This window comes from Panulirus ornatus, chromosome 32, assembly GCF_036320965.1.
Source record: "Panulirus ornatus isolate Po-2019 chromosome 32, ASM3632096v1, whole genome shotgun sequence".
NCBI classification, from domain to species: domain Eukaryota; kingdom Metazoa; phylum Arthropoda; class Malacostraca; order Decapoda; family Palinuridae; genus Panulirus; species Panulirus ornatus.
Window position 1 is genome coordinate 22921015 of NC_092255.1, and position 13644 is coordinate 22934658.

The 13644-nt window shown below is 41.0% G+C and overlaps 1 protein-coding gene across 1 annotated transcript in view; it reads left to right on the forward strand.

The window, feature by feature from the left end:
• The first annotated feature begins 328 nt into the window (after positions 1-328).
• Positions 329-13644, forward strand: part of LOC139759176 (RNA-binding protein MEX3B) — a 139865-nt gene continuing 126549 nt past the window's right edge. Inside the window, exon 1 of the mRNA XM_071681224.1 lies at positions 329-746. Coding sequence (XP_071537325.1) covers positions 473-746 — 274 coding nt within the window. The 5' untranslated portion in view covers positions 329-472. The remainder of the gene's footprint in view (positions 747-13644) is intronic.

Genomic DNA, 13644 nt, shown 5'->3' on the forward strand with positions numbered 1-13644 from the left:
TGAAATGAGCGGGGATTTCAAACGCGCCAATCAGGAGAATAGGACATTGAGTTGTCTATGAAGGAATAAAGTGCAGCGGTAAGGTTTGTTTATTGTAAGTATAGACTAATGTGTAACAGAAGTAAGATTTATGTATATGCATTAATACCAGTAATATGCAGGAAACCTACAAAAGTTGGGAAAGATCTTCTAAGATGGTAAATAATGAATCATTAATATAAAAATTGTTCTCTAACAGTCAAGCTCTATGCGGCAGAGCGAGGAGCCAATCATGGGGCGCTTTCAAGCCTGGAGGCGGAGCCAGCAGAGGTTGACAGAACTCTGTAATATTGGAGAATCAGTTGGCGCTCTCCCACCCCATTGGAAAGGTATACGTTGAAGGCTCATCGCACCTATAACGTGGTGGATGTTACTGTGAAGTGATTGAAGGTGGCGTGAGATAAAGTGTTAGATATATCCATACTGGTCTACAATGCCAGCCAGTAGTTTGTTTGCAGAAATGGAGCGGCCAACACCGACTCCAAGCTCCACCTCCGCAATGGACGAACAAAGGGCACTTCAGTTAGCCCTTGAACTATCGCTAATTGGATTAAACAACGAATCATCGGTGCCCACAAGTGAACCTGAGCACTATGTAGTCCAAGGCCTGGATGCCGAGAGGGCATCCACAAAAAGATCCCAAAATATGACGGAGTGTGTAGCTGTCCCATCGTCCGAGCACGTGGCTGAGATCGTTGGAAGACAAGGTGAGCTTTTGTTCACTTTTCATAGCCTTAGTTATTTTCAATATTTCATTTTTGTATGATAAATTTCTTAAGTAACTATAGCAAAAATTTCAGGCCAAGGTCGTTGCTCCTGTCGGAGAAGACAGTGGATGGGACAGTTCAGGGTCGCTAATTTACAACAAACATTGAGACTCCTCCATGATTGCAGTGTTGCCACATTTTAACCTTGACTCATCGTTCTTTCCGTGCCAGACGTGATAATTTTCTTGTGTAGTGAAAATAAGACGTTTGAATATGCTGTAGTGTTAGTTAACATTATATATGTAAGCTTGAATCTCCTCGAGTAATTATTTTCTCCTATTTGAAAATGATATTGGGGAGTATGGTCGCAGTGATCAGAATGGGCTGCGCGAATTCATGTTAATAGCATTACCGATAATACTCGGATTTCAGTTATCCTTAAGTATTACATGTAACACCGACGCAGGTATTAACAAATAGGCTGTCACATTGGTCAGGATTTGGTAGTAACCACTGAGAAGGAGAGCTTGGCGACATGACACCGCAGTTGATGCTTCTCCACCTATTTGTGACGTTGGCAGTAGGCAGCCGGTATTGACCTTCCGGGGATGCTGCTTCTCATGTGACCCCTAACCTCTTGGGCACCAAGTAGTTACTATTGTAAGAACACTGATGTTTCGCCTGTACTCGGATCATGTGTAGTCAAGGTAGAAGACCTTGTACGAGACCGCTAGGATCCACTGTGATGAACCACGCCCGTCTCTAATGCCAATGTAACGATGCATTAATTAACTTGTTGAAGTAATACGCATCCATTAAATTCTTTTTCGCAAACGTTTATAGTTAAGAAAAGACGTGTTCAGATTATTTTTTTTTTCGAAGATGGTTGGTTGGTTGTGCTGGAAACCTCAGTAAATTCACATTTGTAAAGTAAGTGTAACTGAATCTTAGGTCTCATTACTATGGAGCTAATGTTTGGTATCGAGGAGACAGTCTCCTTTTGATTACTGTATGATTTATACACCCAACCCTAACAGTACTATTTGTCTGTCACCTCCAACAGAGTTATAACTACATGATGTTTATTGATGCAGGTACTCGTGTACTTGGATCAAGAGACATCCTCGGTTCTTCCGAACTACCTTATGTATGTCACCGCGACAGGCATATAATAGCCACTCATGACGTATTAGACAGAATTAGTCTTAAGTATGCCATATTAGCTTTAGCATATACTTTTAACCTTGCCTTTGGTTAAAAGAAAGTTAACCATTAATGTTTTTGATTACGGGCAAGTGCTTCTATGACCACTGAAAAAAAGGAAAGATTTTTTTTTTTTTAAATATTACGAATCCGTAATTGCTGTTTATAGGTAGATTGTTTATGAAAGTGAATGCACAAAACATGTATAATTTCAAGATGGTCAGCGGCCGCAATTTTCACCTCGGCCTCACACTTGAACATCTAGCACCGGCCGCAAAAACTAGGCGTGGTGTGCAAAGGTCAGGCGCCACACCCGACCCACGCCGACTCCTTCGTCCCTTTGCCTGCTCAGGTTGCTCTCTCATTATGCTGACCAATAACACACACACTCTTTTCTTGGTATTATATGACGTGCTGCTAACCAAGAGTCGTGATGAATAGGTCGGAAATTGTATGCAAAGGCTTATTTTTTTTTATCCCATCTAAATGGGCCGATGTTACTGTGCGAGACTGACCTGACCATTTTACCCTTAGTTGAAGCATAGGGAGGAGAGTTCATCACAGGATCATGTAAGCTTATTCCACTTATTACAATATTGGGCCAATTATCTGCACTTGTATAGCGACCGCATGAAAAGTTGCTTTTCATCTTATGACAGCAAATTTTTGCTTCAACAGTCTTTACAAGTCACGTCACACGTCATTGTAAAGAATTGAAAACGCCTCGGGAAAGCTCTTTAAGGGCTGCTAGTGATCACATGCCCAACCTTACAAATGGAAGGATTGTTGCTGGGAAGAATAATGAGCACGTTTAGTGCATACAGTATAAAGTGAAAAAAAAAAAAATACTACTACACGATGAACATTCATCACGAAAGTATACACGTGGGATTTGAGTATGTCAAAACTGGAGTCTACTGTCTTATACATTATGTTTCATGGACAAACCAAGTGTCTTGCAAAAAAAAAAAGAAAAAAAAGCTTGCATTTCATAACTAGATCACAAGAGAGTGACGACAGGTACGGGAATTTGTCATTATACGAAGATGAGATTTGAGTTTCGACGTCGCTAGCGGGCTAAGTTATGGAAAGGTAGGTAATCCTAGATCTAGCAACGGAAATTTATTAGGTCCACAACTGGAAACATTTTTGGCCATATGGCTGACGGGCTGTTATTAAATTGTACACTGAAGACTGGGTATGTGGCCAACAGTGGCTGTTCTAAACACTACAGAATGAAGTAAATGTTACGTACCTTGTAGTACATACCATATATATGTAGTAGAAATTTCAGTAATGTTTTACAAGTTTATGCATATATGTATGACCAGTATCAATTTGGCGAATCGTGCTTGTCATATGCGAAGGATTTTTTCCTTTCGATCCTGACTGTCCAAGGGCCTGAACATAGAATCATACTTGATCCTTCCTTTGGTTGAATAGCCAAAAGTGGGGGTAGTTAATCATGATGTGCACTATTTTCTAGTAGAACATACATGATACTGTCATTTTGAACTGGAGAACGTCCCTCAGTGGCAGTGCTGAATGTGGTTTTTACCACGTGCCTTAATTGAACTTGTGGGCTGAGCAGGGAAAACAGGTTTAGGCTGAACGATGCGCTTGTCTGAAGGGGTAGATGTGATGCTCTTATACTCAGTATTAGTTTGTTGGCTTTTGTCTCTTATTTGGTTTATAGACAAGTTTAAAGATTAAGGACATCGAAATACTGCTACTCTTCGTGTAATAGTTCGAAGCTGTTTTGCCGTGGATTTCGCAATCACTTATCCTTCAGCAGTGTTGTAACGTTATAAGTGAAGTCATGGATAATCATACACTAAGAGGTACGACTTTGGGAACTGTAGAATTTCAGGCCCAGAGGTAGACTGTTTTGGTCTTTTGGGAACCATAGAATTTCAGTCCCTGAAGTAGCCGGTTTCGGTCAGACGCTAATAAACGTTAAATTATAAGGTATCAACCTTTGCAGTCAGTGGACGCTTTAGGATCTATATGTCGAATCGGATTATAAGGTATCGTATATACAATTTGTTCTGGACTGTAGGAGGAATAAGGGTGTCAGTGAATGTAAGTAATGTAGACCTGTCTTCGGGCCAACCGTTCGCAAGAGGTTTTTGTCTTTTTTTCTTATATGGTTACGGAAGTTTAAGGGGCTTTTGTGAATGTGATGACTCATTTTTAGACAGTTTCGGGGGATTTTTTTCCTTGTTTTTGGAACGTGCACAGTAAGGCTTTTGAGAACTGTCGAAATGATGTGGCATATTTTATGTTAAATAGCGATGCGTCTCTGGCTTCGTGTTTAATAAATGTACATGTTATTAATGTGTGTGTGTATATATGTGTGTGTATATATATATATATATATATATATATATATATACTTTATACTTTGTCGCTGTCTCCCGCGTTAGCGAGGTAGCGTAAGGAAACAGACGAAAGAATGGCCCAGCCCACCCACATACACATGTATATACACACACGTCCACACACAAATACCTATACATTTCAACGTATACATACACAGACATATACATATTTACATATGTACATAATTCATACTTGCCTTTATTCATTCCCGTCGCCAACCCGCCACACATGAAATGACAACCCCCTCCCCTCACATGCGTGCGAGGTAGCGCTAAGGAAAAGACAACAAAGGCCACATTCGTTCACACTCTCTCTAGCTGTCATGTATAATGCACCGACACCACATCTCCCTTTCCACATCCAGGCCCCACAAAACTTTCCATGGTTTACCCCAGACGCTTCACATGCCCTGTGTGTGTGTATGTGATCTTGGATATTACCTGACCCATTAAATTCCTTGAGGTTTCCATTTTTGTAGTAGTATCTGTATAACCAACTTTGTCATCCACACGTACTGGTCAGTCTCTCCCTGAGTTGTTTATCCATCCTTTGTTAGTAATTCTTTTGTATCTTGTTTCTCTTCACATCCCACCCTCAGTAGCTAGTTAGTGTTCTCTTTAACCATCTTAATATTGTTGCTTGAGCCCTTACTTATTATACTTATACTTGTACTTATTGTAATGCACACTCTGGCTAATACTCTTTCATTCTTCCGTATCCTGTTATTTTATGTAATTCCCCTGCAGTGTTCTGTGCCCTGTTGTAATGCCCTGTGCTCTGTTATATTCTGGTTAACTATCATGTGGATCTCCTAGTGTCGAAAACTCGTTCAGATGCGTAATGCCTCACGGGCAGAATCACAGACATAAAACAGATCACGGTCAATACTTTCTCCGAGTGTCTCTCCCCAGACGCTAGCGGTTTTACTGGTTCTCTGGACTTGTTCATGTATAGTTTTCTGCTTTTTCATCGGGGAGTTTATCGTGGTTATTATCGGTTCATGTTGATGCATGTCATTTTCATTAAGAGTTAGTCAACGAATACGTTGCCGTTTACTCGCACATTTTGTTCGGCCTTGTAGTATTTAAGAAATGGGGGTGCGAGTGTATAGGCAAGTGACAAAAAAGTTCGTAGGGCGATGGACTAAGGTTGTGGTCATATGGAGTGGGAAGCTGGTGTGACCATAACCCGAACAAACGCTTCAATAAACGCACTATAGATCTTCAAACTATAACCAGTTATTGTTTATTCCTTTATTACTCCCCGAAACCTCTTATTTTTCTTAATCCTTAAAAGAACAGGGAGGGAGTTACACGTCTTGGACGACCACCGTATACCGTATCTGAAAGGTGTGCTTTACTGTATTCATTTGACCTTGGAGACAACGGTCCGGTTCATATAGAGAATAAACACTTTTAAAGACATGACTCTGAATATGTTGGTTTACACGACTGAATTTTAGGACGATATCTAGTCCATAATCAGTTGGGTTTGAGAAAATATTTTATAAGTTAATAAAGTTTTAAGAAGTACGCTGAAAATTTATCAAGTTATGAGGAATTTTACGCAAATCTCTAACATTAGAGACATCAGGTAGGGTGTACGCTAGAAGGTAGGGTGGTCTGCGTATAAAAATCAGAACTTATTAACATAAGACATTTTCCATCCTCTACACTGCTTCCCTGACTACTGGTCGCAGGGGATCTTGCTTTAGAAACACGAGTGTACAATATTGAGGCATTACAGTTCTCAGCTGACGAGGAAACCGCTTCCTCTGCTGTTTCTGTTAACAGACGCAGGAAAGACATTGCCATATTTCAAAACACACTCCATGCTTTACTATATAGCATTCCTTCAAGGCAAGTTAAAGCTAATTTGAATTTTTGAATAAAAAGATAAATGAATATTTTCCTTTTATAAGTGATTTTGACTAACAGTAAAGGCTTAGCAAGTCGCATTTAAATTGTTTATAAAGCATTATTGAATATTACAAAAAAAAAACTTGTTTGAATTCTAAGACATACAGAGATCTCATACCGGTACTCTAGAAATCAGCTACTTCATCAGCTAATGAAATGCTTGTCACATATGTAGCAATATTTGTTTAAAGTGTAAATATATGCACTCTGCTAAGAATGAGCAAAGAAAATGCGTGTATTGCTTACTGGGTTATACGTTTAGGGTAATACGGTTATGGACAGGTTTATTTTTAGTAAAAAAAGGAAAAATTGGGAGCCTCTGTTCTGTAGGTGTAGAGGCTGGCTGAGACTAGACAGGAAGCAGTGCATTCAAAGGGTATACCTCTACTGCAGTAATATTAATAGTTATCATCAGTCATCAAGGTACAAGATGACGTTCACCACAGGATGCACGTTGTTTGAGTATGACTGCTCTACGCTTTGTATTAGTGTAAGAATGGTCTCGGTAAAACATACGTTGGTTTTGCTTTCCTTGTAGACTACGAATTAAGTTGAGCAGTCGAGATTTTCAGTGGGGGGAACGGTGTTCTGGCGGAAATGGGCAGAGTTGGCAACAGCGCGGTGCAGCTCGAGTTACATGGGGCGAGTCAGGTCTGCAAAAACTGTCTACTTGGTTTACAGCAATGCTCCCTTACTTTTATCATTATCGCACGTTTCTTGTGTTCATCCTGGCTTTCGTGCTGTATCAGCGACAGAGTTAGCTTTGATACTCTGAAATTTCAAGGGTTTTAATTTAACGGAAATGGAAATACTTCGTTAGTAGCTGTTTACGGCAATCCTGTTTTCTTCGAGCTGTTTTGTAAGTGTTTTAACGAGAAAAGTTGAGAATCTGACATCGTAGACCTGTAGACCTTATGTAATAATATGTTCAGTTTAGATTAAGTAAGAGAGTACACTGACCTGTTGACATCTGAATGCGCACAAATTAGGGATTCTTCTCAAAACTGATAGCAAATGATTATTTAGTTCTTCAACAATTATGTTGATAGCAATGCTATAATGACAGTGTTGCCATAGTTGGTCGACTTCCCATGTTCGCTGCGATATGGCAACAGTGCACAGGAGTATAGTTGCCAAAAACCAGTGGCAAGACCCACCAATATATATATATATATATATATATATATATATATATATATATATATATATATATATATATATATATATATATATCATACAATGATCGTTTTATGGTCTGGATTAGGTTATTTTTTTGTAATCTGGATCTTATTTAATGGGAACTTGGGTTGAAAGTTAAATGATTTATGGGTTTGCTCATTTGATTTACTTTATTCTAGAACTGGGAGATTTTACCCCATTCATTATTATGCAGTGCGCGATTAACCAAGCATTTTACATTTAATGCGGACGGTATGAATGTCTGGTAGTGACTGAGTTTATCATGAACAGACCATTCTTATTGTGAAAATATATGATACACGGCATAAGAGCATTTTAAATCACGGGTAGATGCTTTTTGTAGGGAACGGCCGGAGAGCACAAGATATCTGAACACCCACGTATTCTGAAATCTATGTCGTAGACTGGTAATGGTTTGGACTCGCAGGTTATGGCACAAGGTAGGATAACCCGCAGCGCTTCTCCCTGGCTGAGAAAGATTGTAATTATTGTAAGAGACGCAAAAACTTCGTGCATTCTGGCAACGGTAGTGGTGTCGCAGCTGGGTCCCGCACGTGTTAACTATTTATACTTTTGGGGTTTCCACTGAAGTTAATTGTCTCGTTTTTAATATCTGTTTGATCACCTTACCTCCCAGTCTACATTTCTTGGCTGCGAGGCTTCTCTCTCCAGTTGACATAGTGAGGGAAAACTGTTGTATATACTTGGAATTCTAACCTGGGGTTAATGAAGCTGGGTCATAAGGGCGGAAATAGGTTGCAGCGCAGGGTGTCTCCCTTCCCCTTTAGGACTCGTGGGACAAAGATGGCGGAGGAAATATTTTTGCTAATGTACCCTTCCGCCTTTTGTCCTTAATTATGATTTAACCAGACCATAGCTGGTGAGCTCGGTGTTATGTGATATCAGGACATTTGTGGCAGGTTATCGGAAACCTCTTATATTTACCCATATTTAACCTCATGAACACTACGACCGTTAGGTATGAAGGCTTTGCCTTTCTCCCTATCGCTAAGGGTCTGGTGAAAGATCACGCCATCATGCCCAAGGGGTTAACGTAAGACCCGAGATGTTATTTCATGATCACACAACTTCACTCCCCCATAGTGGTCGTCATCTCAAAGTGTTGTAGTGATCAATATCAAATTTTATCCCTGCTATTGTTTCCCCTTTGCTCGGGTGCTCTCCCCGCGTGCCACCTCCCGTGGGGTGGTGTTCACTCCCCTCGCCGCTGCAACCCTAGATGAGCCAGGCTTGAGTGAACCCAGGGCGTTTCCGGCGTATGAATAATACATAGTCACTTTATAGGCAAATGCTCACCTGCTGCTTCCTCTCTTACCCGTCACTTTTATATATATATTTAGTTGATCTTTGTTATGTAGACCAGTATTTGATATGGTACAGAATTCAATGTTCTATATTCGCCATGTTTACATAGTGCATTTTTTTTTTTATGTGACAAACTGAGTTTAATCAGTCTTAACACCTCATTTTAGAGGAAGGGGTTAATGTTCCGCAAAGAATGACCGGGAATTTTTTTCCATTATATTTTGAGTACATTAGGTTGAGTTTGATTCCGGTAGAGTATCCCGTTCCTGCATTTTTCTTTTTTAATGAACGTTGCTATTATAAATGCCCATTTTTAACCATCGTATTAACTAAATATTTTTGAACTTTATTGTTTCTGAGGTGATATGGTATTGCTGGTACTTTCTTTGCTTAACATGTAGCTAGTAATGCTTTGATGCCTTAAATAAGCGACTCTATTTATTGAGGATTTTTAAGAGATGTATTAATTTTTCTCCATGTGGTTTAGATAAACATCAAGAAGGTACCTTTGTCAACAAGACACTGTAGATTTAATTATATAAGAAATGTCTAGGCGTAATGATGTGTCACTTTTTAGAGCAGGGATTACGATGATGGTGATACGATGTAAATTGAAAGCTTGTAAAGTCAGGAAGCGAAACCAGTGATGACACTGAAAAACCTGACGTCTTCCGACCTGACCACTATCGTGCTAACATTAAGTAAAACTGGGAATTTTTTTTTTAGATTCCTCCCCCCTCCCTTACTCTGATACAGTTTAACAGTTACTGGAACAGACTAAAAGCTGTAAAACCGAAGAGCTAAGGAAAATGAGGTATATGGAAAAAATATCTGGTGCTGTTGTCTGTTAGCTTTCTATAGTAAATATTGGAAACAAAAACACAGTACCCTGACCTCGGAAGGGTTGTAACTTCGTTCTAAAGAGTGGAACTGTTGTGATTATACAGATTAAACCTTCCTGTAAAATGTTAAAATAAAAAACTTAATTTTCAGGCTACAGCCTGAAATCTCTTTGCCCTCCTTGATTAAATTTGTAGTTGTGTATTAATTGCACGTACATGCATGCTAATGTCTCGCTACAGCTTGCAAGGCCGGGGACATGAATGCTAAAGATGAACTTCTAGATGAGTTTAGCGTACTAATGAAGTCATGAGAAAGCTGCTTGTACGTAGCTTCCACAGTTTTACTTTATTCGGTGCACACAGGCTGAAGCATTTAAGGTTTAATGCACCCTACTTTTAGTGCAGGTGTCCACTCTTAGCGAATTTACCTCTATTATAAATGGATCGCTGTTACTTTATCCATAACTATTTAGTATTTCCACGATGGCTTCTTGATACTGAAATGTTCGTACCAAATCTTCGAGGAAAGTGTATCTAATGCATTTGCGTAGAGTGCATCACGTTTGGGGGTCGTTAAAGTGAGGTCAAAGGCCATGATATCAAACCAAGGGTCATATTGTTGTGCACATGGATCGCGCCGTTGTACTGAATAGGTCCTACTTTCATACTCAAGGGATTAACTTCAGATAACGAAGAAGCAGAGTGTAAGCCAAAGACATAATCTCTTAGCCTGCTCTACGAGGCGTGGGTACACAGGCTGTGTTATCACTGTTTGTTAGAGAGCTGGATACTTCATTAATCTATCGCAGGAATTAAATTGCAGTAAAGCAGGCATTCGTGATATTGCAGTACAATTATATCCCCACATGCTTTGATAATCGAATGAGACTGTCTAACCAAAGTATGACTTTAATCAATGACATTTAGTTAAAAAAAATCATAACATTTTTAGTCACATTTTTTTTTTTATATAAAGTATCATTTTGAATATGGTGTGAGCTTATTGTGAAGCTCCTCCTGTATCATAACGTGTTTTACTGGAATTATTCGTAAGTCTATTTCCAGATCACATGAACTTATCGTCCTATCGGAAAATGTATGGTCTTTAGATGTGTGACACCATTTTCTGTTTCTTGTGCGCAGGTATACAATTGATTACATATGATCGATATATGTACTCCGGTGTATGGATATTAGAGAGAAATATGTACAGTTACACCCCCCCCCCCACCCCCTGAGCACATAATAAGATGTCTCGCTTTTGATTTGATCCTTTTAGGTAAGGACAAAGACCAGGCCATTGTAACCAAGGGTTGCACCTTTGCTCCGTGCACATGGGGTTTAAAAGAACGTGTTGATCATAAATTACCTATGCTAAATGTCCCCTGAAGATGCCAGCTTCCAAGCCATAAACATATTTGAATAGTGAAATAGGAAGTATTACTCCTAATTTAGGATGAGGAGGACTGGATAAAGTTTTAGATTTGTTAACTGTTACTGACATTGCAACTGGTAATCGGCGAGATTTGTTTGCACTGGGGAAATTGATTTTGAATTTGTGTGGGAGTCTGCGATGGTGATCATTTTGTTATTGACAGAGGACGTTATAACCAAGAAATTGGTAAGATTGATTGGGCAATGTAGCGGAACGGTGTAGGAGGTCACGTGATAAGTTCCACTCATCCTAGCAGGTCATTCATCATCAAGAAGGTAGTCAGGTGAGCGGCGTGTAGCGTCCTGACCACGTGGGCTCTCGTTTTTACTATAAATAGCTGGCTAAGGTATGGCCCTTGTCTTTAAAGTCCAAAATCTCGCCCTCCTAATCTTTGTGAGAAGGTCTTATAGACGAGATTGCTGTGAAGCCATTCTTCCGATATTAGTGACCTTTTTTCAGAACGATAAGATACTGTATTATTAGCTGAATGAACACTTGGTAGCGGGCATGAGTGGAGTGGCGAGGGTGGTGGTGGTAAGACGCCATATGTTGCTGGGTGGCGTTCAGCGGATGCTCCTCGGGGTCACTAGGTAGGCAGTCTTACTAACCTCACTGAGGTACATGTAACTTCGCTAAACGAAGTATATTATCGAGGGTATCGACTGTAACGTTAACGTCAGCAGTTTCTATCATGTACCACTGCACAGAAAAATATTGAGGCTAACAGTTTTACCCGGACATGTTGTAAAAACTGGGTTGATGATAATCTTGAGGCTTGTAGGCGTGCCTGCCTTGTGGTGGTGAGAGTAGAGAATGGCAGCCTGGAGGGTGAGGTTGATTATCCCGGGACCCAGGAGAGCTTCGCCTGCGGGCATGCTCCACCGTAGTCTCCCTGCCCGACCACCGCCTGCAGTCTGTCTGGGCTGTAATTGCAAGCGGTTCCCAGGTGGGCCTCGTCTAGACTTGTCCTAGACGTCTTTTGACCAGCGCTCCCATACCTTCCTTCCCCTTCTCTCCCCCAGCCATCTTCCGCTCTGGGTCGCAGTCGACAAAGTGGATTAACTTAAGGATTAAGGTTCAACAGAGTTTAATGCTGGTATTAAATACTGGTTATCCGAGATATTAATCGAAAGAAGGATGCATCTGACCGGTGTGATGCGGCTGGAGGGAGGGCGTTGACGGTCACTGGTAGAGCGCGCGTGGCAACGGCCATAGTCCTGCGAGGCTAGGGATAGGGCGTGCCGTCTGGCCTCGCATTAACGTAACGTGTCATTCTCCCACTCCCTATATACGGTGGTGGTGTTGGTGGGTACCATAACGTGTTGGGCCAGCGGTGGAAGGTGTAGTAAGGGCGGCGCGAAGCTCTGACGTCACCAGGCCTGGCCCGAGACCAGCGCCGCTCTGGCCGAGACTCAACTGGTTTAATGGTCGTGGTTGTTAGCCTGATTGAGGGTTTCCGTGTTCCGGAGTGGCCGACACGGCTCCCTTATAGTCTCTCGCTTGGCTCAATATTAGTTTAGCTTGTTTGTAGAGGAGAAGTATGCTACTGCTCAACAGTTATGTGGGAAGATGTTGGGTATAATTATTTGAATGTTTTGGCAGAGGGAAGTAAGGTTCGGGTGCGGAGGTGGCTGTGACGGCACTGTGGACGCTGCCACAGTAGGTAGTGTGATGGTAGTGGAGGCTTCCGCGGGCAGGCAGGAGGCAGTTTTTACCAACCTCGCGTGTCACGTTGCCTTGCTGAACCCCAGGATTCCTTTTATGGGACTCCTGCATCTTCGAGGCTGCGCTACAATCAGAAGCAAGATATACCCTCGCCGGTGTGACTTTTGCACTCGCGATGTGACCGCAAGCAGGCTGGCTGCTTATATATATATATATATATATATATATATATATATATATATATATATATATATATATATATATATATATTATTGAGAAAGACTTACGCTCATGTTGCCCCTATCTTTTAACCTTGTATAAAAGTATCTTGTTTGAACATGTGTGCAGATACACACACATACACCAACCAAAGCCAGATACCATTTTATCAACCAGCCCCGAAGGAGGATGAACACCTGAGTTGGATGTAGGCCGACTGCCACGCCCAGGATATGAACCCATGCGGGTAAGACCGAGGTGACCCGTGCTGACTCAGGTTCAGTGTGTGTGTGTGTGTGTTACTGAGAGAATTTTATAATCCTTGATCCACGTCTCATACCTTGTTTATATGTACGGTGTCTTTACTCCTTTGTGTTTACAGACACAACATTCACATCAGCCTACTTCAGGTACTCGTTAATCGATCAGCCTAGAGCAGAAGGTTGTGTGTGGGTCCACTATATTGTTACATCCCGCAGGAAGCATGATATATATATATATATATATATATGACCTTAAGACCAACTTCTGTGAAACCGTACAGGTGTTACCCAGGACCGCATTCTTAGTAAAGCTCCAACCCAAGGCTGCGCTTCTTTCATTAACAGGGAAATATGGACGCCTTTTAGAGTGAGATTTTTGCCGAGAATGTGCTCCCAGTCATGCAGCCTCAACAATGGCGACTTTTCACTCGTGGTGAAATTATA